Below are 26,177 nucleotides of genomic sequence, written 5' to 3' on the forward strand. Positions count from 1 at the left end.
GGGAAGCATTGCAAGTTAGAAGGGTCACCAGTTTTACTGAACAGGTTTAAGCAGTGAGTCCATACCAGCCACAATCAGGTTTGCCCTGAATCCAAAATGAACTTATTTCAGTGTTTTCAGTTGCAATGTTTCTACAGATTTCCACAGACTTCCCAGTAGCAGTAGATTCTTGAAGATTCTGAAAGGCCACCAGTATATTATGAGTCAGTTAACAGAAGGACTAATTGAATTACTTCCTCTTGCCCATCCACGTCTGTGCTGGGCACAATATTGGTTCAAACAGAAATAGCTTAGTCTGAAAAGCTTGTCTGTTCAGTCCAGATTTCAGGGTATAGCAAAAGAATTTTAAGAGGACTGTTTTGTGTGTGAATGCAAAAAGGAAGTCGAATTCTATGACCACAATGGCCTCTGTTGGTCTTAAAATTAATTAAATGTAGCCTTGCTGAGTTCCACCAAAACTTTGCCCTTGATTTTAATAGTTGGGATTTCACTCAAATTGCTTTAGAAGAATACCAGGGCATTAAACTGGTTTTATACTTGACAAGGAATAAATTTCTCTCCTAAGGACCCAGCTATTTTACAATATGCATTTATAGAGTTTTCAGGTGATGGGATGATAGTGGCTATTTGTTGTTATAAATTATTTGCAGTCTCCTTAGCTCAGGAAGTATTAAGCACCATACCTGGAGTCTACTTATTACCCTAGCACATAGGATATTGTTGTTGTTATCATGGCAGTAGCATTGGGTTCTCTCCATCCACCCCACCGAGGTTTTGAATCTCTCATGAACGCCTCATCAGAAATAAGGGCTTAAGAATGGGTGCTGTAGACAAACCTGGAACACCCCATCTAGTAAACTTGCCATTTAGAGTGTGTCTATGGATCTGAGTGGAGCACATTCAGGCCTGCTATGGTACAGACATTCCATGAGAGTTCTAGTTACAAACCAGCATCCATTATGCTCTACAGACAGAATGAAAAGATGGTCCCTGCCCCAAAGAGTGCTAGACCTTTCTGGCACAGTACCAGGTGTTAGTTGCACCAACAATTATTACAAAGCCCTAAATAAAATAGTTTGACATAAGCCCAAATGCTCATTCCCCCTCCTCTCAGAGGGTATTGCCAGCCTGCTCTCTAGTTCTCCACCGGGCTGTTTTAGTCTGTAAATAGATGTTTCATTTGAGAGCGTCCTGACTGAGTGTTTGACCTAGATCAAAACAGGTGTAGCTCAGTCACTTAGGCTAAGTGCAAACAGTCAAAAAGAGCAATTCAATCTTAACAGGTTAGTCTAAGCTGCATAGACTGAACCAATAAGCAAGTGAACAGGTATTCACTTTTAATTCTGGAAATATGACCACATGCCTGCTGTGGCCCAGGCCAGAAGCTGGAGAACACTAGAGTATACCTCTGCTTGGCTGGAGCATACAGCTTGGGCCCAGGCTTACCCACGCACCTGTGAGGGGAGGTGTGTGGGGAGATGCAAAGCATCCTGGGATGCTGAAGGACTGCAGATTTACTTGAACCTGGATGGGATCTGGGACAGAAGTTCAATAAACTGTTTTAACCTAAATCAGTTAAGTCTGATACTACATCCATCTAGGTTTATTTTAGACCAGTTTCAGGCACACGGAAAGTGATTTATGTGCACTGAACTTCTGTTATGTTACAGATTGGAACCAGTTTCTGATCACTTATACCAGTTTATGTGTAACTTCTGTCCCTAGGCTTAGGCTCATAGCCTTACCCACTTGGATTGCAACTCCTCTGCCAGTAGGTGGTGAACAAGAGTACATACTTTTGGCCAGTTTTGTCCCTGGAATGCCTCATAGAAACCCTGCAGAGAGACACCACCACATTCTGAGAAAAAGCTTTAGCACAGCTTATCCCACATTAGAAGGACTTGAAGTGGGACAATGGGCATGTACTTCTGCAGGGTCCTGGAACAAAAGGCTTTTTTCCCCAGGACCAATTCAATGTGCATTTACAGCCTCAGTCCATCAGAATCAGTTGCTCATCAGGCTGTCACCTGACCTCCCAGCTGGTTCCTCTCCTTCTGGCCCAAACACCTTCTTTTACAGGGGGCTTCACCTTAAGCAGGCAGACCAACCTATTGCACTCATTTTACTTACATCACCCCTCACCTGTACCCACCTATGCAGGTACATAATTTAAAAATACATCTTTAAAAAATGAAAAAGAAACTGAAAAACAAAAGGAATTGAAGGACCTGATAAAACAGAGATAAGATGGAGTTTGAAACAATAAACAGTCAAATGTAAAAACTAAAAAAATACTTCTAGAATACCAGGGAGAACAAGTGATAGAATGATCTAGGCCCAGTTGCCCACCTGTGTGTGCGGAAATGATAGGGACCTTAAGCTACAATTGGTCTATATGGCTAGGGACAGAAGTTGCACATAAACTGGTTTAAGTGATTAGAAACTGTTTTGAACCTGTAATAGAACAAGTTCAGTGCTCATAAACCAGTTTCAACATGGCCGAAAATGGTTTGAGATAAACATGATGAATGTAGTATCAGATTTAACTGATAGAGCTCAAACTGGTTTATAGAACTTCTGCCCCAGACCCCTTCCTAATTTAAATTAAATCAGAGTCTCCCAGCATGCTCTGCAGCCCTGGACAGGGCTGTGCTCTCTGCTCCAATGGAACAGGGCTGACTCTGCCCCTCTGCTCCCTAGCCAGAGCAGAACCGGGTGGTGGCATGGCCAAATGCCAGCCCCCTAAGGTAAAAGGGGCAGGGAAGAGGTTTATTCCCCCCTCCCTCCCCTGTGCCACCATCATGGACCTGCCAGGCATTTCTCCGCTTGCTGCTTCAGCAACAGGGGCATGGCTAGGCCCAGCAGTAGCCTCAATTGAACTGGCCAGGGAGGGGGTTTAATTCCCTGTCCCACTGGCACATACCCAAGCTGGGGTCCACCTGGCACTCCCCCCCTCTCATCAGGGTTGCTCCCCCGTCACCACTCCTATTGGGGTGGGGCCAGAGGCCAGCCAGCATGGCCCCTGAGGGTTTATTCCCCGCTATACCCCCCTGCCTCCGGAGAACCACAGCCAGGGTCTGCCAGCCCTGACCGCCACCACCACCACTAGTTGCCTGTGTGGGGCAAGTGATGAAATAAGTTCCTTCCCTGCCTCATCTGCCAGATGCTGGAGGGAGGGGGAAATGGTCCCTTCCCTGCCCCCCCCCCACCTAAGGGGGCCATGCTGGCCAGCCTTTGGCTATGCCCCCGCCCCTGCACCTTGATGGGGGCAGCAGCCGCTGTCATGGTTTCCCAGGAGTGCAAGCCTCTTCCTGGTGGCGGGGCTGCACTGCGGGTGGGAGCAGAGTGAGGTGGGGTGGGCAGAGCTGCCACAGACTGTGTGGAGCAAGCAGTGGCACAAGGGCTCAGAGGCGTGGCCATAGCCCCCCCACGCTTCTCCTAGCATACTGCCACTGCTTGCCTCGCACAGTCTAGGGCATCTGTCACCACCCCACCCTTCCCCGCCCCGCTCCCATCGACAGCACAGCTCCTGCCAGGAAGAGGCTTGCGCTCCCAGGAAGCCGTGACAGGGTGCTGCCCCCAGCAAGGGCAGGGACATGGTCAGAAGCCAGCCAGCATGGCCCCCTTAGGTAAGGGAGCAGGGAAGGAGGTTATTCTGCCACTCATCCCACACTGGGAGCAATCAGTGGTGGCAGGGGGTGGCAGAACCTGGCTGAAGTCCCAAGGGGCAGAGGGGGGAATAAACCCCCTTCCTGCCCTCTCAGCTTCAGGGGCCCTGCCAGCCGGCCTCTGGCCACACCCCTGTCCCCACCGCTGGAGCAGCGAGGGGAAAGCACGCTGCGGACCCTAGTTCGGGTCCATGTTGGTGAGACACAGAGTGGGGAATTAAACCTCATCCCTGGCCAGTTCACTTGAGGCTGCTGTCCACCGAGGGCTTGCTCTAGCACCCCCAGGCATCTGACCTGAGCCACTGCAGGCATGTGCTTACATTTCCTGTATATCTATTTACTTGCAATTTGGTTCAATCTAGGCAGGTTAGACTAACCTTCAAAGATTGAATCAATTCAGGTTGTGGCTTTTTGAATGTCTGTTCCTAGCCAAAGAGACTGAACTACCCCTTGCTCATGACCACATTTCAAGATCTTCGTTGCCACAGGGGATACCCCATAATATTTCTTCCATTTAATTTTCTATTGTATTTCCATAAATTTGAGTATCAACGGGGAAGTGAACGTTTTGCTTATCTGTAAATTGAGCTGCCCCTTGCTTAGATGAGTTTAGACTCTCCCATAGACTAAACAGTTCAAACATGCATTAGAAAACCGTGTGCCAGTGCCACGGCCTGTTGATAATGTCTCAGGATGAGATAATTGGTATGAACTGGATGGATTTGATTTTAAAATAAAAGCAATGATTAATTGAGATCTATATAAATTAGTTATTTTTATAATCCCTTTAATCTTTAAAGGTTCCCTGGAAGCCACTGTCTCTTAACAAACTCTTTCTGCAATGAAAGTATAGAGCAAGGGTTGTCAGCCTCCAGCACATGTTCCACAAATGGCATGGACAGTCTGTGTGTGTGGCATGTAGCAGATCAGGGAGGAGACAAGCATCACAGTGGCAGATAGGGCAGGAAGCAGAAACCAGGACAACAGATGGGGCAGGGGGTACAGGGAAGGAAACAGAAAGTAGAGCACCTGATTGGGTAAGGAGCACCGGACAAAAAGCAAAGAAACAGATCAGACAAGAGAAGAGGTTTAGAGTGGCACTTGGGGGAGGAGGGAAGCAGTGCTAGTTTGTGGCATGCCTGCCGAAAGGGTTGGCCCCCACTGGTTTAGAAACTGGCCAAGATATTTACCAAAATGCCCTCAATCTCCTTGCAAAAGATGGTATTTTAGTAGCTCCTCCATACTATGTCTACAAGGGAATGTTTCTTGCATGTAAAGCTACTTTAATGAGAAGTATGGGAATCACTTTAGGCTTCAACAGATAAATGACGGCCACAGAACATGGAACTGTGGAAGTTCTACAAACACACTGGATCTGGCACATGCTTCCTTCTTGTGTTCTTGCTCAGAGATGAATATTCTTGCCACATGCCAAGGGTGAAGATAGGACAGCTGAGGGGCAGTGTACAGTCTGATCTTTTTAATTCTAACACACATGTACATATGACTTTACCTGAGAAAAACAACTCTGTACCATTTATAATTTAAGGCAAAACATGCCTTCTGTCCCCTCTCCCCCACGAAGTGCAGCACTTTATCTCAAACACAAGATTACAGCAAATGAACATCTTTCATGCCAAGAACTCTATCACATTTTTTACTCTGTTGTGTGAAATCCAATTAAAATTTACTGCTGTTAAAATGTAAATTTAAGAGTCACATCTGTAAAAGTCTTTGTAGATATTAGACACTACTTCTTACTTTTATGTGGTACAGATGTGATTAGTGTAAGTTGAAGTGTATGGTCTCAGCTTTTATTATTAGCTACTGATAAACTGCTGTTTTGAAAACATTTCAAGAGCTGTGGTACATTTGTGTGCGCCAAAATAGCTGAAGCTACAAATGTTTTCTGTGCTTAGGCACAATGTGTAATACAACCATACCTAAACATCTGGTGCCCAGGTTGCATATGAAGGTGAGATTATTGAGAACATTTGTTTAAAAATTAAGTATTTAATATTGAGGGAAAATAGCACTTAGCACATGAAGAATTTTATGGATGTCTCAGTTTACAGGATGTAATAAAGCAAGTGCTTGAGTGTTGGACTTCTTTGGTACGTATATTTAATCATGCTTTGTCATGAAGTTCCAACTTTATCTAAGCCTGGACTGCGCTTGTGCAGACCACAAAGACATTTTTACAATAAAGAATGCAGTTTCTTTATTATGCTGTGAACTTGTTGCAGTGACAGCTGTAACTCATGTAAAACTTGGATGTCTGTAAGTCTAGAGCCTGTGGAGGTTTTATTTTTCATCATTTTATCTGTGTGAACCTGTTGAGTATATACAGTGTCAGCAGCATAGTTTTGCTGTACAGTAAATGAGATATAGATTCTGAATGGTTTCCAGTCTTCTAGACCATAGACTAAACTGCATGTTATGTGCAACATCTGTGTTTCCTTCACTACCAATAAAAATGTATTAATGATTCTTTCAGAAGTGTTGGAAGAAGGCTTCCAGGTTCCAGCGTCAATAGCAGAGAGATATAAAGTTGGAAGGACTATAGGGGATGGAAATTTTGCTATTGTAAAGGAGTGTATAGAAAGGTGAGACGGATTATTTGCTTATTACTGTAAAAGCAATCATTAATGTTATGCTTTTCCTAGATCGTATCTTTATTTGCAGACTGTGGGACATGTGGAATAAGGTAATGTCTCAACTCCAGATGTAAAAAATGGAAAAAGTAGTCTAATAACTTCTTCTATGAAAGTTTTTCCTCCCCTAGGTTCAGCATAATTCTGCCATTTTTTTCAGCTAAATCTTCCTTGTTTTACTAAAATAATGTATTGAAAACTATTTTCTTGCTATGTATTTTTGAAGTTTCTTTTTTGTACTGGTCAGAACAGACTTCAGTACAGTTCAGGTCTGTTGCAAGAATATTTGGTAGATGAAAATTACATACACAAAATTGGTATGTATGTAGAGGGCAGGGGAGAGATGCATCTTTTAGATTAAGTTGAATTAGGGATACATAAGATTTCACAAGCAAGAGCTCACTTCATCACCTGCAGCAGATGCTCTGGCCTGCCTTTTGCCTGACTTCAGAGTAAGACAGTTAACTACCTTACACAGGCATTAGGGGTGTGCAAAGCAGGCCCTATTCTATTCAGGTTCGGCCCAAATCAGGGGCAGTGATTTGATTTGTTAATTCAGATCACTGTCCCTGATTTGATTTGGCCAAATCTGAAGATTTGATGCTGACTCAGAGAATCAGAAAGGAGTTGGGGGGGGGGGCTCAATGTGCTCAGCAGCAAACCCAGAAGTGGACCGGAAGTCCGTGGGGGAGCACATGGGGGGGGGGCCCTGTACCCCCCAACTCAGCGATCAGCCATGGGGGGTACAGGGCTTCTGTGGGACACTCCTTGCGCCCCAGCATTGCAGCATTCATGAGCCACCTGCTACCTAGGGGTATGTAGAAAAAACATTTAAAGCCGTGTCTATGTCTGAATCTCCGAATTTTTCCGAATCAATTCGGAAGGTTCCAATTCGATTTGGAGAGATTAAAGGGTCCTCTCATTCAATTTGGATTCAGAGATTTGGCCACTGAATCGGGCCAAATCTGTGCCAAATTGAGTCAGAGACCGAAGCTATGCATGGTCCTAACAGGCATGTATGTAGTGGTGCTGAACAGTAATATTAGAACTGGCTACACCATGAAGGAGTGTTAAACGTCAGCCCTTTTAAGATATCTTTAATAAATTCTGTTCTCTATGTATTGAATACACTATAACAATGGTGGCCATATCTTGACTTGTGAGCTGCATGCCATTTGCAGGCCATTTAAATGTAACCCCTACAGAGAGAGTAGTAGTTAAATATAAACACTCTTTTCATTCCCTCTGTTCATCACTTATTTTTTTTCTTCTTCAGTTCTTGCTTATGGTTTATTTCAAGAAGGCATTCAATGACAAAGTGTTATTTGAACTGAGGTGTTGTGCACAGATCACTGACTTCAGGGCATGCACTTCTTTAAAGTTTTGTGTCCCGTGGCTCTTACCCATGTCAAGATCCCCTGAAGGAGAGGAATGGAGAAGAGTTAGGAAACATAACCACCCCTGCCCTTTATTTGGGGACTATATGATTCAGTGGTCTGTTTGAGGGTTGATAAAACCTCCAGGCTATACCTTCATGTATATTCCATGGGTGTGTATGAGACACATTTTTAGAAATATTTTGAGAATTAGAAAATAACTGTTAATATTCCTTATATGTATCCCCCTGTAACACTGGATACCCAGGTCATCATTGAGTTTAGGGAACAAGAAACAGTCAAACTAATAAATGAAAAACACCTTCCAGAAGGACCTAAACTGTCATTTCGAAGCCCTAATTTTAAAGTCCAATACCTCAGGCATTTGCAGGTTGACTCCAGGGAGCTGGGGGAATTTCCCTTTCCTACTGATAGAAAGCTCTTGTGGCTCGTGTCCTATTAGAAGTTCAAAAATGATATTTTGATCTGTTAAAAACAACCACTAGGCTAGGATTGGCTCATCCTTCTTAAGCCCTTCAGGAGGACTTCATATGTAGTATTTATTGCATATTTCCAATTTATCATATATAATGTATTATTTATTCATATGCATGCGTATGTTCTATACAAATAATTATGAACATGATCCCACATTCCAGGCACACCAAAATTTTCATTGGACTTTGTGAGATCTTAAAGTGTTCAAGGAAAGAAGCACTGACCCCTTATTGGGGTGGGTTATTTTAATTAATCAAAAGTCAAGCAATATACCAGGTACTTGTACCATCGTTATAAACTTTTATATAGCAATAATCCCTATTTCCTACTTTGCACTGCAACTTTTTGTTGCTCAAGAAAGAGCAAGAAATAACATTTGTCTTACAATGAGTATCTGGTATTGTTCTGAATGTCCAGTGAAAGGTCTGTAAGCCACCAACATTTCAGTGGTTGGGACAGTCTGTACCTGGACAGCTAATAAGGAGAAATAGGATAATTATTTGCATTTTCCTAGGTTCTGTTTACTTTTTCGCCAAACGAAAAAGGGGTGTTGTTATCTGCTTGTTATCTCTTTGTTTCAGTTATATAAGTAATGTGTCTTTCAAGTATGTTCTCAGACATGTTAGTTTTCTAACATTCAGAGATTTGTGAAATTTCATATTTCCATGCTATTTAATGTTTCCAGTATTTCAGAGTAAAAAATCTATAGACCCACCACAGAGCATTTAATTCCCTTTCTTGTCACAGAAAGAAAGCATTCAAAGTGCGGTCAAACAATCTAATTCATTGGCAATGAAAAAATATATTTACCTGAGATTTAACCCTAGGCATCTGAGTTATTCCCACATCCCACCTGTGCCACACTCCTCCCACATTCCAAAAAGAAATTTACACTGTAAATATCTCCGTTTGTTCCTTATCTTGTTCACATATATGTACTTGGAATAAGTTCATCCTCATCAAGGCCACCTCAGGGCTAAGAGTGGCCCATTTCTCAGAGTTGTAGCATGAAGCCCTCTAGTGGGGAAAACATGGATGTTATGGTGTTCCTGTTTTTTATTTTCTTGGGGCCTTTAATAGACAAGCTGTAGTTTTGAAGTGATGAACATCATCCAGACTTTACTTATTACGCATTTTCTTAATTTGTATCCTAATTTATAGACTATTTGAGGACCCTACTGATTTTAGAACTCAACTGCGACTAAGTTTGTCACTTTTTGCACTTTTATAAATGTTCCCATACATCCTAAAATGAATACTCCAGCATTATGCCATTACTAAGAGATATCTGCATATTTCAGTATGGCAATTAAAGTGTCCAAGCAGTCCCTTAAAACAATATTTTCAGTTCATGACTCACTTATGTTTCCACTTGGCAGGCAGAGCACCCTTTTTTGGCAGCAGACGGTATGCACTTCTAACATTTCTCAATGTTACTGTGTTTCACTTGATGAAGAATGAAGCAATTGCTGTGTGAAATTTTAGAGATGATTTTGACTTTTTATTTTTAACCAATAGCATGTTAAAGTAATTACGTAAGGACAGTGTACTGCAAGTTATGTTTAGAACATTATTGTGAAACAGCAATACTTTCTAGAAAGGTTTTTTACTTTAGTTTCTGATCTCCATTTCATGTTTGTAGTGAAATTGGAGCTGGGTAAATGGAGTTTCATGATCAGCTCGGTTAACTATCAGAATCAGAGTTGTAACTTGCTTTAAAAAAGACATTATTACATTTAGTTTTTTAACAAATTGAGTGCATAACTACTTTGCAATAAATATTGGATTATTAGCGATAATAGATGGTCATTTCTAATAGCTACCTGAAAGGCATTAAAACCTAAAATTATATTTTATATGCCCTTATGGACTGTTCCTATCATCTCTCTATGCCCCGAGACTTCGTCTCACTAGCAACATTGTCTTTAACCTCTACAGGATTGCCATATATTTGTTATGCCTTTCAAAATGATTCAGATTATATTTTTTTAATTTAACAGTCGTAAGTAGAACTAACTTTACAAAATCATCAGAACAAAATTGATTTGAAAAAATGCTTCATTTAACTCAAACAAAGCATTTATTTTAATGCTCCAGGGATAACATACTTTGGGTTTTTTTAATTAAAGAAAAATTATTAATCCAATATTATTTTAAACAAAAAAAAAGTAACAACTTAGAAGATATTGAAATGTTTTGCCTTCTTCAAGATTTATTTTCAGTTTCTTTGGCTGAAGTTATTTGCTAAGTTTGGCAAACAGTTACTTTAATGGCAAAAGCAGAATCTGCTGGGGAAAAAATGTTCACCATGACTGAAAGTTGAATTTCTCTCTCCTCAGGTCAACTGGTAGAGAATATGCTCTGAAAATCATCAAAAAAAGTAAATGTAGAGGAAAAGTAAGTTCAAAAGATCAAATAAGGGCTCAAAGTATTTCTAGCAAAATGGTTTTTTTGGAGGGTAAGATTACATGTTACAGTTAGATCATGTTAAGTGCACTTAAAACTTGAATGATCACACATTAAGGCTTGTTAACAAGGGCTACATGCCCCCAAACATCTTAAAGTTATTCCACTTTAGGCAAGGAACATCAGTGAGCTATGCTACCTAGCTCAAGTTAAGTTAATATCTGGCTTTTCACCTGGGATAAAATCATCAATTTGTGGTCCTCCAGTATCCCAGGAGGCACCACTCCAAGCATGGACTAGTTATCATCGAGGACTGACAGCTGGGAAGCAGCTGAGTGGAGAGAGGGTAAGTTGGGAGGGAGGGCAAAGGGAGAGGCAGGGGGACCAGGAGGATGGGGGAATGGGGAAGTGGGGAGGGAGGGCAGGAGTGGAGGGAGAAGAGGGAGGCAGAGGGTGGATGGACAAGGAGATGCCAGGCTTCTTCCTTCCCCCCCAAATTTTCCCCTCCACCCCCAGATTGCCTCCCAACTGTGCCAGTCACCTGCTGTGCCCCTGAATTGCCCTCCCAGCCATCCCCTGCTTACCCTCTACCCTTCTCCCCCTCCCCCAATCACTACTCTACCACTTCAATGAGCCCAAGAATGGTGGTGGTGGCAGTGAGGGGTTCCCCCTCTCTGCCTTCTCCTGGGCTCCTTGTAGCTTTCACTGCCCCCACCCCCATGCCTGGATACACCCCCTGCTGGCCTCTGCAACTGAAGGGGGAAGGGGGGAATAAGTGGAGGGGGGAAAGGAGCTTCTAGGAAGCTTCAGGGCCTGGTGGGGGCTGGATCTGGGTGCATGGGGGTGATGCAGACTGCAAAGAGCTTGGAAGCAGGCAAGGAATGGGACTCTCCATTGCCACTGCTTTCAGGCTGATTGGGATGGTAGGGCAGTGATCTGGGGATGAAGGGGCTGATTAGGAGCATGATCGGGGGGGGGAAGGGGAAGGCATGAGGTGATCCAAGTGGTGCGGGGGTCCCTTTTCCTTCTATTCCCCCCCCCACCAAGGCTATAGTGTGTGTCATAGGTGGGGTCCTGCAGGAGGGCCATGATCTCCTCAAGGCCCCCCTTCCCATGCCAAGTTGGCCCAAGGGCACCCTCAGTTCCTCTCCCGCCATGTCTTTGCTGTTCAAATATGTTAGGGAGGCTGCCTTTTTATGCCCTCTTGGTCACTTCTCGTTGGATCCTACGACCCCGTGGTTTCCTGGACCACTCGGGGGTCCCATTCTGTAAATGGTGCTGTAAGGGGCACCCTAGCCTTAGGGGCTATGCGTGGCTCTTACCACCCCCACCACGCCCCAAGCCTCGCAGATGTAATGGGCATTATTCCGTCCCTCTCTCTGGTGTTCACGCCCTCTCTGGCACTCGGGCTCTCCGCAGCCCTGTCTCTCTCTGTGCCCTCCCTCCGGCCTCCTCTGTAAAGCCGCCCCCTTCTCCGGGGCCTCCTCTGTAAAGCCACCCCCTTCTCCGAGGCTCACCACGCCCGCACTGGGGCTTCTCTGCAACGCCCCCTTCTCTGGGGCTTCTCAACTGCCCCTCTCTGAGGCTGGGGGCTATGCACCCCCACTGCTATGCCCTCACTGGCGCCGGGGTCCTCACACTCTGCTGTGGGTCCCCTATGAGGCCTCCTCCAACCCCTGATAGCCTCACCCAAACCACCAGTTATAAACAGCAACACAAATGCAATCCCTTCGGCTATAACTCAAACTGAAGCCACCCGGCCATAACAACATTTGATCCTACAAATGACTCTTTGACTCTCAGCAATGTTGGATGCTGCTCCTGTATCAGGCTTCTTCTCTCTCCCATGGCAGAGAGCTTCTTCCTCCATGGTTGCTGGCAGGGAACTGCCAGCCTGGCCTCAGTCCCTGGGCTTTATAAGGGCCAGGCCCTGCCCCTTACAGTCAGCTGACTGCTGGCAGGTGTGATTGCTAGTTAGCTCGGTTGCCCTGGCAACCAACAGCTGGCTCCTTATTCACTCACTGCTAGCGTCCCTTCCCTAGCAGTTTTCCTCCTTAGGAGCAGGGCACCTAAGTGCTCTGCGACAGTGTGGATAGAGAGTTGGTGAATGGGGCAGGCACAGAGCAGACTTACAGCCCTTAGCCATGCCCCTGATCACCAGCCCTCTAGTGGCAGGTCTGAGCAGTGCAAGTTAGTGTGACTGACCACTAGCATGTGTTAAGCTTAACAGTAACTAACATTCTTCACCATTAGCAGCTGCTAACTCTAATGAGTAATTTCACCCTGAGAGACTGACATCCTGTTTTGAAAGTGAACATCAGTTTGGGAAGTTCTGGGTATTTGAACTATCCTGGCAACTCTTCTCAGTGGAGGGCACTTGCCTTTGGAATGCTCTGTCCTAGGCAGAACAGAAAGCCTGTTAGTCTGCAGAGTACCATGCAAGATGTGCTTACCTGATTCAACATTTAGCTAAGCTGGGGTGTGGGTGTACATTTGCTTTAACTAAAGCATTGAAGTTCTGTGGTCCTGGGGTGTATGTAGATGAAACAGAGGCCCTAAATTGAAGTGGTGGGTTTTAAAAAGCCATGCTTCAATTCAGGGCTGATTAAATCCCCATGCCATGCACACACCCTGCTGACTTCCCTGCCTCTTCAGCAGGGAGGGGAAGGTGAGCTGCCGGCAGGCAGAGTGGTCCCTGGGCTGTAGGCGGGGTGGGGTTGGTGCTTCCCTCCATGGAATCGGCATTGCCCCCTCAGGCGTCACCCACCCGCAGGCACCCGGCTTGGGCAGTTGTGGGGGGCACTGTAGCTGCAGAGGGAAGCACCGGGCAGCCAGGCTCTGGCGGAGGGGAGATCATGCTCACCGTTTTTCCTGGGTGGAGCCTGCTTTCCCGGGCTCCTACCAGGCTGTCTGCAGGGCTTCCTGCAGAGCCACATAGCTGCGCGGAGCCTAGTTCTTCACTCCATGGCTGTAGGGGTAGCAAACTAAAACTCAGACTAAAACCTCAAGTCATTTAAGGCACATTACGCCGCCGAATTTCCTACAACAGCTGGAATTAACTTGCAATACACTGCCGAGGCATGCAAACACCAACACCATTCAAGCAGTGCAAAAGCATTTAACCCGCTTTAAAGTGTTGTGCACACACACCTCTTGTTTCGTGCACACATGGCCTTAGATGGTAGGGAAAATAGCAAAATAATTATTACATATAATATATATCATTACACTACTGAATTATTGCTGATTTTTATAATTCTATAATTAGGGCTTTTGGGATACACAAGTTTACTTTTAATTGATTTGAAAATATGTTTTACATTAGAAAAAAAATTAAGGTGTTTCATCATTAACATTTTGTATGCAATGGAAACAGGTCTGCCTTCCCCCATTTCATTTTCTTCATTCTCCTCTCTTTCCTCGTCCTCTTTCATTATAGTGTTCTAGTTGTCAGACATGTTCCACATCATTATAAACACCATTTGCAACTTTCAAAAACTTCCAAAAAATCTATTAAAACAAAAACCATAGATTATGCAGTAGTTTGTGCAGTTGCAGCAAAGGGGTTTCTTGTTTGTTTTTCCCTCACTAATTCATATGCATTTAAAATGTTTGCTGTCTGGCAGGAACACATGATCCAGAATGAGGTATCTATTTTAAGAAGAGTCAAACACCCCAATATTGTTCTTCTGATTGAGGAGATGGACATGCCAACTGAGTTGTACCTTGTCATGGAGCTGGTGAAGGTGAGTATTTTGGAGGAGGTAATTTATTTATCCCAGGCCAGGATTCAGGATTGTGTCAGTCATCTTCAGTCATAGTACATGATAAAGCTGTAGACACTTTCCCTTACTTTACTGAGTAGATGGACCACATGATTTCACACATGAAATCATACTAGGAGCTGCAGAGATTGTTTTCAAAACAATATGAGGAAAATAATTGTTCCTTTCGTTTCTTCTAACACAGTTCTGAAGCTGGGAATGTGCTAGATGAGCCCAGAGTAGTTGATCCACAAGTCTTTTGGAGTACTGTATCAGAAAGTACTCTACAAACAGTAATTTGGGGCTTACCAGTCTTATTTCCCCATTTCAGAAAAAAGGGCCGTAGGTTATACCATTAAATCTATCAAAGATATTTGATTTAAGCACCTCTAAATACCAGTATAAAAACTTAATTTCCTCTGATAAAGCACAGAGTAAGTCAGACTTATGTTTACCGTGTATCATCTGAATCAGTTGCTTTATGTTATCCCTTCATCAAGCCTGCCTTTTTAGCTTGGAGATTTTTTTTAAAAGCTGCTGTTTAAACTGTGGTTCTGAAAAATAACCTTGGAAACCAGCATTGTATTCTTAGGTCTTCACGATGATTTCCACATCAAGCATATTCTTTTTATAAGAGCAAAGATTTTTTTTCCCTAGGTGCCACCACTACAAACTCAGTCTTGAGTTTGAAAGTCAAGCTCAGGTTCTTCCTGGCCAATATGTTACAGATAATCAAAAGTATGTATTTAGAATTTAGCTAGCAGTTCATTTAAATTACACATCTCTGAAAAAATGCCAGGCACAGAGGAACTGAGGAAGAAAATGCTATTTTACCCAGGGGCAGAAAACCAAATAATTTAAATGTTTAGGTCTAAATTTTCAGATATAATTTCTCAATATTATGCCAACAATATTAGCATGTCAGTCAGTTGTGTGTACAAACCCCACACTGGCCCTTAAGCTCTAAAGGACTCTTAATGGTCTGTAGAAAGACTTTCACTGCCTCCCAGCTATATTAGAATTGGAAGTTCGTACTCTTCTTTTCCTTCCATGTTCTTAACAGGCAGGCACTGGACTGAACGTGACACCATGAAGTTGCAACTTAACAGAGAACAAATAAGTGCAGTCTCTATACCCACAATGCAGACTGTGCCTAGCAATCACCGCAGGCACAGTAAGCCCTGCTGTCTCTTTCTTCACCTCAGCCATCTTGTCCTTTTGCTGTTGTGCATTGCGTGGTTCCCAAATAGGTAACTCAGTTGCTGGGGTCCAATGAAGGAACCTTTTTTTGCAGTCCAGAATGGTCCCTTCTGATTGCTGTGCTGATCAAGCACCAAATGTGGGCCATACCTCATCCAACCTGATGCTTGACAACCACTGAAGATATGTTCACCCAGTGGTCTACAGTGTAGTATAGAAATGCCCAAATTTGCTTTAAGCAAGTGAGTTCAGGTTGTTGAAATATTCTAACCCCAGCAGCATCCTGCATCCATTCAGATTTTAAAGATGCAATTTATTTGAATGTGTGTATACAGCCTAAATAATCTGGGAGAATTCTCCTAGGTTTGTTCTCGTAGTAGAAAAACTTACCCAGGGCCAGGTTCACACATTCAAATGCCAAGGCCCTGAAGAGTGAAGAGCTTGCTGTGCTGATATTGTGCAGCCAGTGGGGGCTCTGTGCACACATCTCAGTATGCTCTGCAGGCTTCCGTATTCTGTCTGGCAACAGATGACAGCATAGGGCAGACCTGACTGGCTAACCCAGAAGGCTCGTGGTCAGACTGCATTGTCAGCATGTATAGACATTTGGTCTCCCAGGAGCAACTCTCCTGGTAGTGATTTAACCCTAGTTCTGCCAGGGTTCTTTTTTTCTCCCAAATTGGCCATTTTTACTCTGGGAGAAAAATATCTATACACTCATGGTATCTTTTGGGAGACCCTTGACTCTCCCAGGAGAAAATGTTTGTACACGGCCATTGTCACTCTGTGTTTGAAAATCTGCTATGCTGCAGCATTTTTTAAAAAAGAAGTTATAATCCACTTTGTGGTCAGCTAAACCAGGAGGTAGTAAACTGAAAACATATGCAAAAAGGTGTAGCTTAAAAGAGTTTTATAAAGAGAAAAGGCCATTTTAATTACTTCTGGGAAAATGTGTTTTCCTTTCACTGTCTCTCTGCTCTCTCCAATGGAGAAAGCATCCATCTGTTGAGAGACTCTCATTCTTAAGGGTTTCTGCACATGATGTGATGTTTACTTCTGTGGTTTGCCTCTTCTTTTTTTTTTAGTTGTGACAATATTCATGTTTTAAGAGATTTTTTCAAAGACGTTAGATGAAGTCTGAATTTCCTAGAGCACATTGATTGAATAAGTTCCTGATTTGTATATGGGGGAAAGGGGAGGGGCAATAAGGGAACTGTCCTAATTAGACGTTAATTTTATTTCCCTGAATCTGTCTTCCATTCATTAATATTTAATTGTGGGAAAAAAACCCTTGTTATGCTGTACTCGGCATGCATCAAGGAAAGTCTTTCTGGAAAGTTATTAATTGTTAATTCAACAATTGCTGACTGTTTCCATTTCACAGCGTGTGCTGTTAGAATTGATTAACCATCTGTTATTGACTGACTTTTGAAGACCTGAGTTTAAATCAAGCTCACAGACAGGAAAGAAATTCAAGAAGAAAAAGCTCAATATTGTAGAGCAGTTTCAGTTAATACCACCTTGCATTAATTGGCAGTAACATGTTTGACATAAATAGCTGCCGCAAGTGCTGCTCTCACTTCATGGCAGGCATGTCATTCACTGCTTGGGGAAGTGTAAGAAAAAGCACTTCATAAATACAAATATAAACACACTGCAAGCAGCACTTGTAAAAAGAAGCACAGATCTGGTCTCTGGCACTTTGCCTTTTTACACAACCAAACAAAATTATTATTCAAACATAACATGGGTTTGGTCAATTTAACAAGTAAGATTTATTATAGCATTTCCCCTACTGCTCAGGGATATGATTTCACTTTTGCAGAAGAAAAGAAAGATTATATCATTTACATAACAAGGTAATAAATATAGAAATTAGCTACTGCACTTACAAACTTGCTGCTTTCTGTGCAGTGATTGTAAAAACTATATTCAAAGGCTGTTAGTCTGATTTAATTAAAAAAGAGAGAGACAGAATTAGGAGTAAGGCTGGAATTGCATTCTTAAACTTGTCCCTTGTGCCAAAATAATAGATGGTGATCTGTTGTGTAAATAAGCTAGGCAGAAGTTGGCAGGTTACAGAACCACTAATATTTCAGGGAAAATTTTGAAAATATCTCTGCCTGATATAATGTTGCCTCTATTAACTCTTTAGATGCTTTACAGCACATCATTCAGCTGAGGAAACACTAATCCAGTATCAAAAAAGGCCACAGTACTGGACTATTATGTCCAGTTTTGGGCCCCACACTTCAAGAAGGATGTAGACAGTTGGAAAAGAGTCCAGTGCAGAGCAACAAAAATGATTAGGAACCTGGGAAGCAAGACTTATGAGGAAAGTCTGGAGAAGAGAAGATTGAGGAGGAGGATTTGATAACAGTCTTCAAATACCTGAAGGGCAATTACAGAGAAGAGAGAGATAGGCTTTTCTCTGTGGCTGTAGGGGATATGACTAGGAGCAATGGCCTCAAGTTGAAACAGGTGAAATTTAGATTGATTAGGAGGAACTTTTTCAGTATGAGAGTGATCAAACATTGGAACAGATTATGTAGAGAAACTGTGTAATCTCCATCCTTGAAAGTTTTCAACAACAGGTTAGACAGAGAGTTGGCTGTCATGGTTTAGTCAAGGATGCTCCTGTCTTGAGAGCCAGACTGCATAACCATAGGCACAGACAGAAATACAGCTCCTGGATCTAACTTGCAGCGCTTCAGAGAAAACCCCATGAATTAGATCAATCCTCCTGAGCCAACAGACGTTAGCTGTTGGATAGTCCCAACCTTTTCCCTAGTTCTGCCCCCTCTCTCCCACCTCCCTTGCTAGCTTAAGATGGGAGAGGAAGAAGGCAGGGAAGGGAGATCTATTCTAAGGTTTCCCCAGGTGCACTGTGTGGGGAGAGGGTGAGTGTGGATTGGAGTCCATGCCCACCTCAGGCCATTTTAAAGCACTCAGCAGCCATGCACTTGTGTCTGGTCATGGCTGTAGAGTGCTTCCAGGGGCCAGATTGGGCAAAAATTGTCACTTTTGGTTGTTCCTTATGGGAGGTCCCTTCCAGTACTACTTTCCTTTGCTCCTAAGGTCAATTCATATACTTTTTAAAATGAGGGCACAATTTATGGCATTTGAATGCCACTGAGAAGATTATTCTGCCTCATATTCAGGTGAATTTCTATCAATGTACCATGCACTCATTTTGTTTTCCTTTCTTGGGTTTAGGCTTCCCTTTTTTTTTTCTTCCTTTTTCTCCCTCTGACTTCAGATACTTGTCTTTCTTTCTCCTTATATCTTAGACTTGATAATCTTCTCTTTGGGCCAGATTCCTGGCTGGTGTAATTGCCATTCCTTGTAAGGATCTAGGATTTAGGAGCATAAACCATAGGAATTAGAATTTGAGTTGGAAGAAACACTAGTCTGATCTCTTGCACACATGTAGGATCTGGTATTGCCATACTGGGTCACCTACTCAGTATTTTGTCTCCAACACTGTCCAGTTCTAGATGCTTCAGAGGGTTTCCTCTGAGACCCTCATCCAACACAGATGTGAGTTAATTTTCCCTTTTTATTTGGCCTTTTCATCCTAATCTGAAAAATTCAGAGACATAACAATGTGACTGGAAACCTGGGTTAGCTGCCACACACAAGGGCAGTGGAGATTTCTGGATGTTACTGCTGCCACCAGTGTGGCTGTGGTGGTGGCCATTTTTTTACATCTCTTGCTCTCCCAAGTTGGTGCCTGGGGCAAGTACTCCACCCTAGTTCTGCCACTGAAGTCAGAGGTGGGCTGAAGCCAGAAAGCATGAGGTTAAATATCCCTTCTAAAATTGTTAAAGATCTGGTCTCCTTCCTTTAGTCTTCTCTTTGGGTTTAAGCCTGGCCCATTCTGCTTCCTTATCCTCTTTCACTACATCCAGTTTTGTGTGCAAAAATAAGCCAACTTGCACACAGCAGAAAAAAAATGAATGGGATCTGGGTTTCCTTAATGAACCTGCTCTGGTTTTGGCTGGTGACTTAAATCTTCTGCATAGTATCCATTTAAAGAAGTTTATTTTTCTCTGCTTGGCCTTACCCTCTTCTTTGAACCAGGGTTTCTCCTATCCTCTCAGCCCTTCTTAGAGCACTTTAATGCTTTTTTTTTTCTTTTCAGCTCATCTCTGGCAAGACAATGCAATTTGCTGTCTGCCTTACAGCTAGGTAATGAAGAAAATAAAATGTCCCCTCACGTCATGGAATACCACTTTCTCTCATTTCCTTATTTCTTTCATTTTATTTTCTCCTCTTCAGAGGTGGTATTCAGCCAGTTTGGATGCCATGTCACATTATGGTACAGGAAGGATCACAGAGATGCATATGTGGTTGCAATAAATATATAAACAGTCATGGGAAAAGTTTATAAAAAATATAACTTGTTAAAGTTAAAAGTTAGCAGCCTTTAAAATTAACTTGAGTTAAAAGTTAAATATTTCCACTTTCAACTAGTTAAAAGGTAAGTTAAAAAGAGAGTAACTAGTTAAAAGTTAAGTTGATTCATGAGAAATGCATGAAACACAGTGAATTGCCTCTTAGCATCATTTTTCATTTTCAAATGCAATGATTGGGTTTCTTTTCCATAAGCTCACAGAAGCACGCTAATTTACTCGGAATTGACCCTGCTCTACCTGAAAACAATGTTATACTTGTCATACAGTCTTCAGAATAACAATTCACCAGTACCTATGTAGTGTTAGATCTTTCTCATCCTCTCCATGTGAAGTACTTTGTAAAAGTCAATGCATCATATAGGTATACCAGAATAACAGAGAGGAGATATTCATAGCCAGGTGACAAATGGAAGCTGTTTCCACAGAAAACCTCTGTTGTTACAGTTTTTTATTGCTCAAAAGGTAACAAAAGGGTAGGAAATACATCTGAATTAGAAATAATGAAAGTGTCTGAAAATCAAAATTAGACTGAAATGTGAAAATCAATGTAAATGAGAAAAAGAATGTTCAGTTGCATAGCAGAAACAGTTTAAATATGCATTTCAAAATTTACATCTGACAATTTTCCTCTTCTGTCTTGCAAAACTAAGCCCCCACTACTGAACAATCGCTCTACATGGGCAGATGAAGGAATAATAGTGTTATAATGGATTAATAGTTTTTTTCATAGTAGTTAACATCTCAGATAAGTTTCTCACAGATGAGAAGTACTGCTCAACTTCTTGGGACCTGGGCTGCTGGTTCTGATGTTCATTAAAATTAAAAAAAAGTTATCATCTGCTTCACCCTCACTACTTGCTCCCACTCTTACTGGGATCAATGTATCTGCTTGCTTGTGCTTGTTCCCTCTCCTGCAGCCAACTGGCTGCCCTATTGACTTCTGCAAATGCACAGAAAATGCCAGCATGATCTAAGGAACTCTGGGACTTGTAGTTCTTAAGAGACCATCTCTCATAGGAAGGCACACTACTCTCTTTCTCTCAAACAAGAATTCCTAGAGTTTCAATACAGAAATATTGTTCCATGTAAGTCCTAGAGAGTGGCTGTGTCAGGAAAAACGCTGGGAAAGCCGGATTTCAATTTTTTTTACCTTTTAATTTCAAAAAAGTTAAAGTTAACCTTTTTGTAACTAGTTAAAGTTAAAAGTTAACCATTTCTTTAACTTTTTAACTAGTTACTTAACTAGTTAATTCCCATGACAGTATATAAATGTTTTTAGTGCCAACCATGAAGAGATGCACATAATCACTACTGTTTCCAGATGTGATGAGCCCCCATACCTGAGCAGTTACAGCACTCAAGAAGTGGAAGGACTGGATTTTAAAACCTACTTGTGCAGCACAAACATGAACCAGTGTCTGTCTAACATTCTAGCAAAGTACTCTAACCACCAGACCACAGGTTTTAAGGGCATTATACAAGCCCCTCTCTGGCACTCCTTTTGAAGCTGAGCCACCACACTTTGCTTTTACTTGTCACTGGATAAAATGGATGGAGAACACCAGGAAAGTTTCTTTCCCATTGATGAGCAAATGTCTAGACTAGAACCCAGGGTCTACTTCCTTCTAGAGCAACTACCATTTCACTGGGTCTCATATTGTCTGGCTTGTGTTCCTCTTCCCAAACTGGCACTTGCCAGCCTAAGGGCCAGCTTTAGAAGGAGTGCAGGAGAAGGCACTAGGTAATGCCTAAAAAACCCTAGTGTGGTGATTGGCACACTATGCTGAGCATTTGGAAGGACACAGATTCAAACTTGCTGTTGGCAATGGGGAAGCATATAATTCAGAACTCCTGGGTAGGAGATCTTAATCACTCAGCTCTTAGTGCTAAAATATGGAAGGGCCCTCCCCCTTCTAGTCATTGGTTTTTGTGTGGATACAGTTTCATGACTTACATGTGTGAAGTTGGTGTGTGTAGGTAGCATTGTTGCTGTAAGGCAAGTGTACTGCCTGCTGTGAAGGCTCAGGATACATACATACACTCGCACATCTCCACTGTAGACGTAAGAGAGGGTGATAGAATCACAAACCCTATTTAAGTGCCAAAAAGAATACTGTGTGTCTGGAAGACTGCCACTTAGGCTTACAAAGGGTAATAGAAACCCATCCCAAATGTCTTCAAGCAAAACTGTCATATTTTTCGTGGGATCAGCAGAGTTTATAATAGGATTTAAAAAAGGAAAAAAAACCTGGAAAGTTCAACACATTCCGTAAGAAGAGTGGTTTCTAAAATAAATGTTTTCAACACTTCTTGAGAAGTTGAAAGAGATTCTCATAAATACATGTCTGTCTGTTTTGAGCAGAGAGCTAGTTTTGGCTTAAATTCTAAATATCTTCAAAACCATTTGACCATTCCTGATAGGGAAGTATCTTGCTTTCCTTAACTAGAAGGAATCTCAGCACCACACCACCACTCCTCTGTAGTTTGGAGGAATCTCTGGCTACCTGTACCACAGGGGTACAGGCAAAATACAGCCCACAGGATGGATCCAGACTGCTGAGGGATTTTGTCTGGCCTGTGGTAGGTGCCTCAGTCCTGCCCAGCCAGGCGCTGCTGCCCCTAGGCGTGCAGCAGGGCTGAGAGGTGCGGTGGCTAGACTCACTTGCTGGCAGCCCCAGCAGTGGTGGTTCCTTCCAGCTGCTGACAGACCCAGCCCCAGTGCCTGGGCACCCTAGTGAGTCTGCCCCACATCCACTGCCGGGGGCAGGACCCATGTGGGCAGTGCATGTGGGTGGGTGGATGAGACGGGGGAACCGGGAAGGTGGGGAGCCATGTTTGGGAACAGGACAGTTGGGCAAGGATGGGATCACAGGGCAGGATTACAGGCTTGTAACAACTTGGGGAGGGCTGGGGGAGAGAGACAATCCAGGGGCAGGGCCAAGGGAGAGCCACAATCCGCTGCCTGGACATTGCTGCAAGAAGCACAGATTCTGTGGGCAGGGACATGCAGGGAGTGGACTGTGGCTCTGCTTCGGCCCCAGCCCTGCACTGTCACCACTCCAAGATCCCAACCCTGGCCCTCGACGCAGCTCCCCTCCCACCTGTGTTCCCATCATGTCCGGCTGGCCATGTGCCCTACCCACGCCGGTCCTGGCTGGCCTCCATGGAGGTTGTGGAATTGCAAGGTGGTTGCAGAACAGGGCTAGGGCCCTGCAATCCCAGGCCTGGCCCTGCCTGCCCACCCATCCCACTCCCAGATGCTGCTCCCCACCTGCCCTTGGCCTCATCTCAGTTGAGTGCGGAGCAGAGCCATGATCCGCTGTCCATGCACCTCTTCAATGTGCTCTGGTTCTGCAAGCAGGGGCATGCGCGGAGTGGATTACAACTCTTCCTTGGGCCCCGACCCTACACTGTCACCACCCCACAATCCCAGGGTTTCCATTGAGACCAGGCAGGACCCATTCAGGCAGGGCACATAGCCAGGAGGACAGAAGAGGGCCACTTAGAGAGTTTGGTGAGCCGTTGTACAGGGGATGGGGTGAGGTGTGCGTACTGACCCGGTCTGCAACAGCTCACCAAAACTTGTATGTGGTCCATGTATCCAAATAATTGCCCACCCTTGCTCTACCATGCATACTGCTGTTCACTTCCCCTGAAGCTGATTAGCTGTGCCCTTGTGCCCAATAGGATGTTTTTAACTTGCCACAATTATTCTGTTTCAGGGAGGAGACCTTTTTGATGCCATTACCTCCACTAACAAATATACAGAGCGAGATGCTAGTGGGATGCTATACAATCTGGCCAGTGCCATCAAGTACCTTCATAGCTTGAACATTGTACACAGGGATATCAAGCCTGAGAATCTACTGGTAAGTGAAAACCTTCTTTAAAGCATTATTACTTCTGGCTTGGGAGAGTTCCTGTGCTCCCAAAGAGCATTTAAATAAAACTGTTGTTAAAATCTTAGTAGCAGTCACAAAAAATATAGGAGTATCAGATTCTTGGAAATTAAACTATCTGTATCAGTATCTAGTCTATGCATTAGGATGTCAGTGCAAGATAGTTTTATACAATGTCTTTTCTAGCATGTTTCCAGTCTAATTCTACATATCTAGTGGAATAGGGCTTCAGGCACTTCTCTTGGAACTCTAGGATAATGTCTTGTATTTGTATGTAGCACCAAACTTCCCAGTACTCCTGGGCACATGGAATGGGAGAAGTCTTTTGATTTTTCAGTATTTCAAACTGAGAGTAAGTGATTGGCCCAAAGTCATTATTGGCAGCATCAGCAATGGAGTCCTGGCTTCACCAGCTCCAAATCCTCAACAGTCTTGCTCATCTTTCTTTTAGCATGCTTTCCTTTGACTGGCCATCTAAGCTTTGCTTTTCCTAATTTAGTCATTGCCTCTGTTATGTGTTCTGTCCACTGAAGTCAATGAAAAATTCCATAACAGTTCATCATTCAATTTGGTGTTTTAGGGAGTTATGGCATCCTGTTTCTTATTTAGTTCAGTGTTTGCCAATGAATTATCTCTCTAGTCTTTAATTATTTTGCTTTTGTTCCCCTGTACCTCCTCTAATTTCCAATTGCAAGGTCCCTATAACTGTCTGTGTATTTTACAGCAATAACGTAAAGATTATACTATCTAGAATTCAAGTCTTCTGTCTGCCATCATGTAGTGTACAGAATATTTCTTGGCAATGAAAAGTTTTAATGGGAAACTTGGCACGAGTAAATCTCAGCAAACTTGCAAAGAACTAGATTTGTGCAATTCAGAGCTCCCCAGTGACAGCTGTCTGTATAGTTCTAGCCATTGTTGCCCTAGTTTTTCAAAATATGCTAAAAACATGTAGGCTAGGACTGTCATTAGACACTAACATTTATACCCATATAGCAGTCTTAATGCTAGTGTTAGTAGATGGCTGCATGCATAAGTTATAGCAATCACATGCCAGGATCTATTAATGCTGTGTCTTGGTATTTGCAGGACTGTCTCATGGGACTAAAGCTTACCATGCCTTTTGTACTTAAACCTCTCGAAATTCCTTAAGTTTGACAGCAGTAGCCTGCAGCTTTTTAATTTTCTTTCCCTCTTGCATGTGTAGTAATACCCATTAGTCTATCATGAGCAATCATGCCATTCTTCATTTTATTCAAATTGTTTCAGAATGTATTTTCCAATGCAGAACACATGCAAAGGTCATACTTTGCTTTGATGGTAAACAATGATTATGTGTCCCTAACACTTTTCAACAACACAATAATTTCCAAAGCAAGCACCTGCAACCAAACTTCACCACCACTAATTTGAAAATTGTATGTTGGCACTTGCATAGACCTTGCCAGGCATATGGGCCAGAGAAGAAAGCTGTGTTTTCCAGCTAATGCTTGGGATGAAACATTAGACAGCACTCAACTGCTAAATATGAAGGACCTGATTCTCATTTTCTTTGCTTTGTCAGTGTAAAGAGACATTAATGTAAATGCCAGGCAGGCTGATAGATTGGGAATTAATATTGTTTCCTCAGCATTTAGCTTCCTCCACAAGCAGGTTTTCCCTAACATGTTGCAATGACATTAGACACCCCGTTATTGCAAAACAGCATTTTATCCATTAACTATATTGTTACTCTTAAGTTAATTTTGCCTTCAATACAAGTGGGGATTGTGACCTCAACCAGGTGGGGATTGTGACCTCAAAAACCATAATATAAAAATTATACTGTCTAGAATTCAAGTCTTTAAGCATGGTACTCAAAACTAGAAGTACCTGTCTGCTATCCCTGGCTGTGCTACTGTTTCTGTGTCATCTCAAGAATATATTAACCTCCTTGGCTTGGTTTTCTCATGTGTAGAGTGGGGATGATATTTACTTATGTTACAAGGTATGGAATGAGGATTAATTTTCTTAACGTTTGTAAAACGCTTCCATCCAAGTAGGAAGTAAACACACATGGGGCACATTCCCATGAGTGGGAACATGCGTTCCCCTGGGACAAATAGCAGTGGCACATATTTGTGCCACCGCTAGTTGTCCCCAGGGAACACCCCTGCACGTATACTCTGGCACATGGGAAGTTGCTCCAGGTAGGGTAGGGGAGGTTGGGGCCAGCACCTGGGATCCTGGGGGCCTCCCAGGGCTCCAGCAGCAGTGATCCAGGTTCATGGCCTGGATAGCATTCAGGCTAGGGA

At 43.1% G+C, this 26,177-nt stretch overlaps 1 protein-coding gene across 2 annotated transcripts in view; it reads left to right on the forward strand.

Annotated features, from left to right (window-relative positions):
• LOC102379795 (serine/threonine-protein kinase DCLK1) overlaps positions 1 to 26,177 on the forward strand; it is a 410,739-nt gene that overhangs the window by 352,365 nt on the left and 32,197 nt on the right. For both annotated transcript variants that reach the window (XM_014525416.2, XM_025191247.1), the window contains exons 8-11: positions 6,166 to 6,274; positions 10,536 to 10,593; positions 14,229 to 14,348; positions 23,707 to 23,853. In XM_014525416.2, coding sequence (XP_014380902.1) covers positions 6,166 to 6,274; positions 10,536 to 10,593; positions 14,229 to 14,348; positions 23,707 to 23,853 — 434 coding nt within the window. The remainder of the gene's footprint in view (positions 1 to 6,165; positions 6,275 to 10,535; positions 10,594 to 14,228; positions 14,349 to 23,706; positions 23,854 to 26,177) is intronic.

This window comes from Alligator sinensis, unplaced genomic scaffold (assembly GCF_000455745.1).
Source record: "Alligator sinensis unplaced genomic scaffold, ASM45574v1 scaffold1034_1, whole genome shotgun sequence".
NCBI classification, from domain to species: Eukaryota; Metazoa; Chordata; order Crocodylia; family Alligatoridae; genus Alligator; species Alligator sinensis.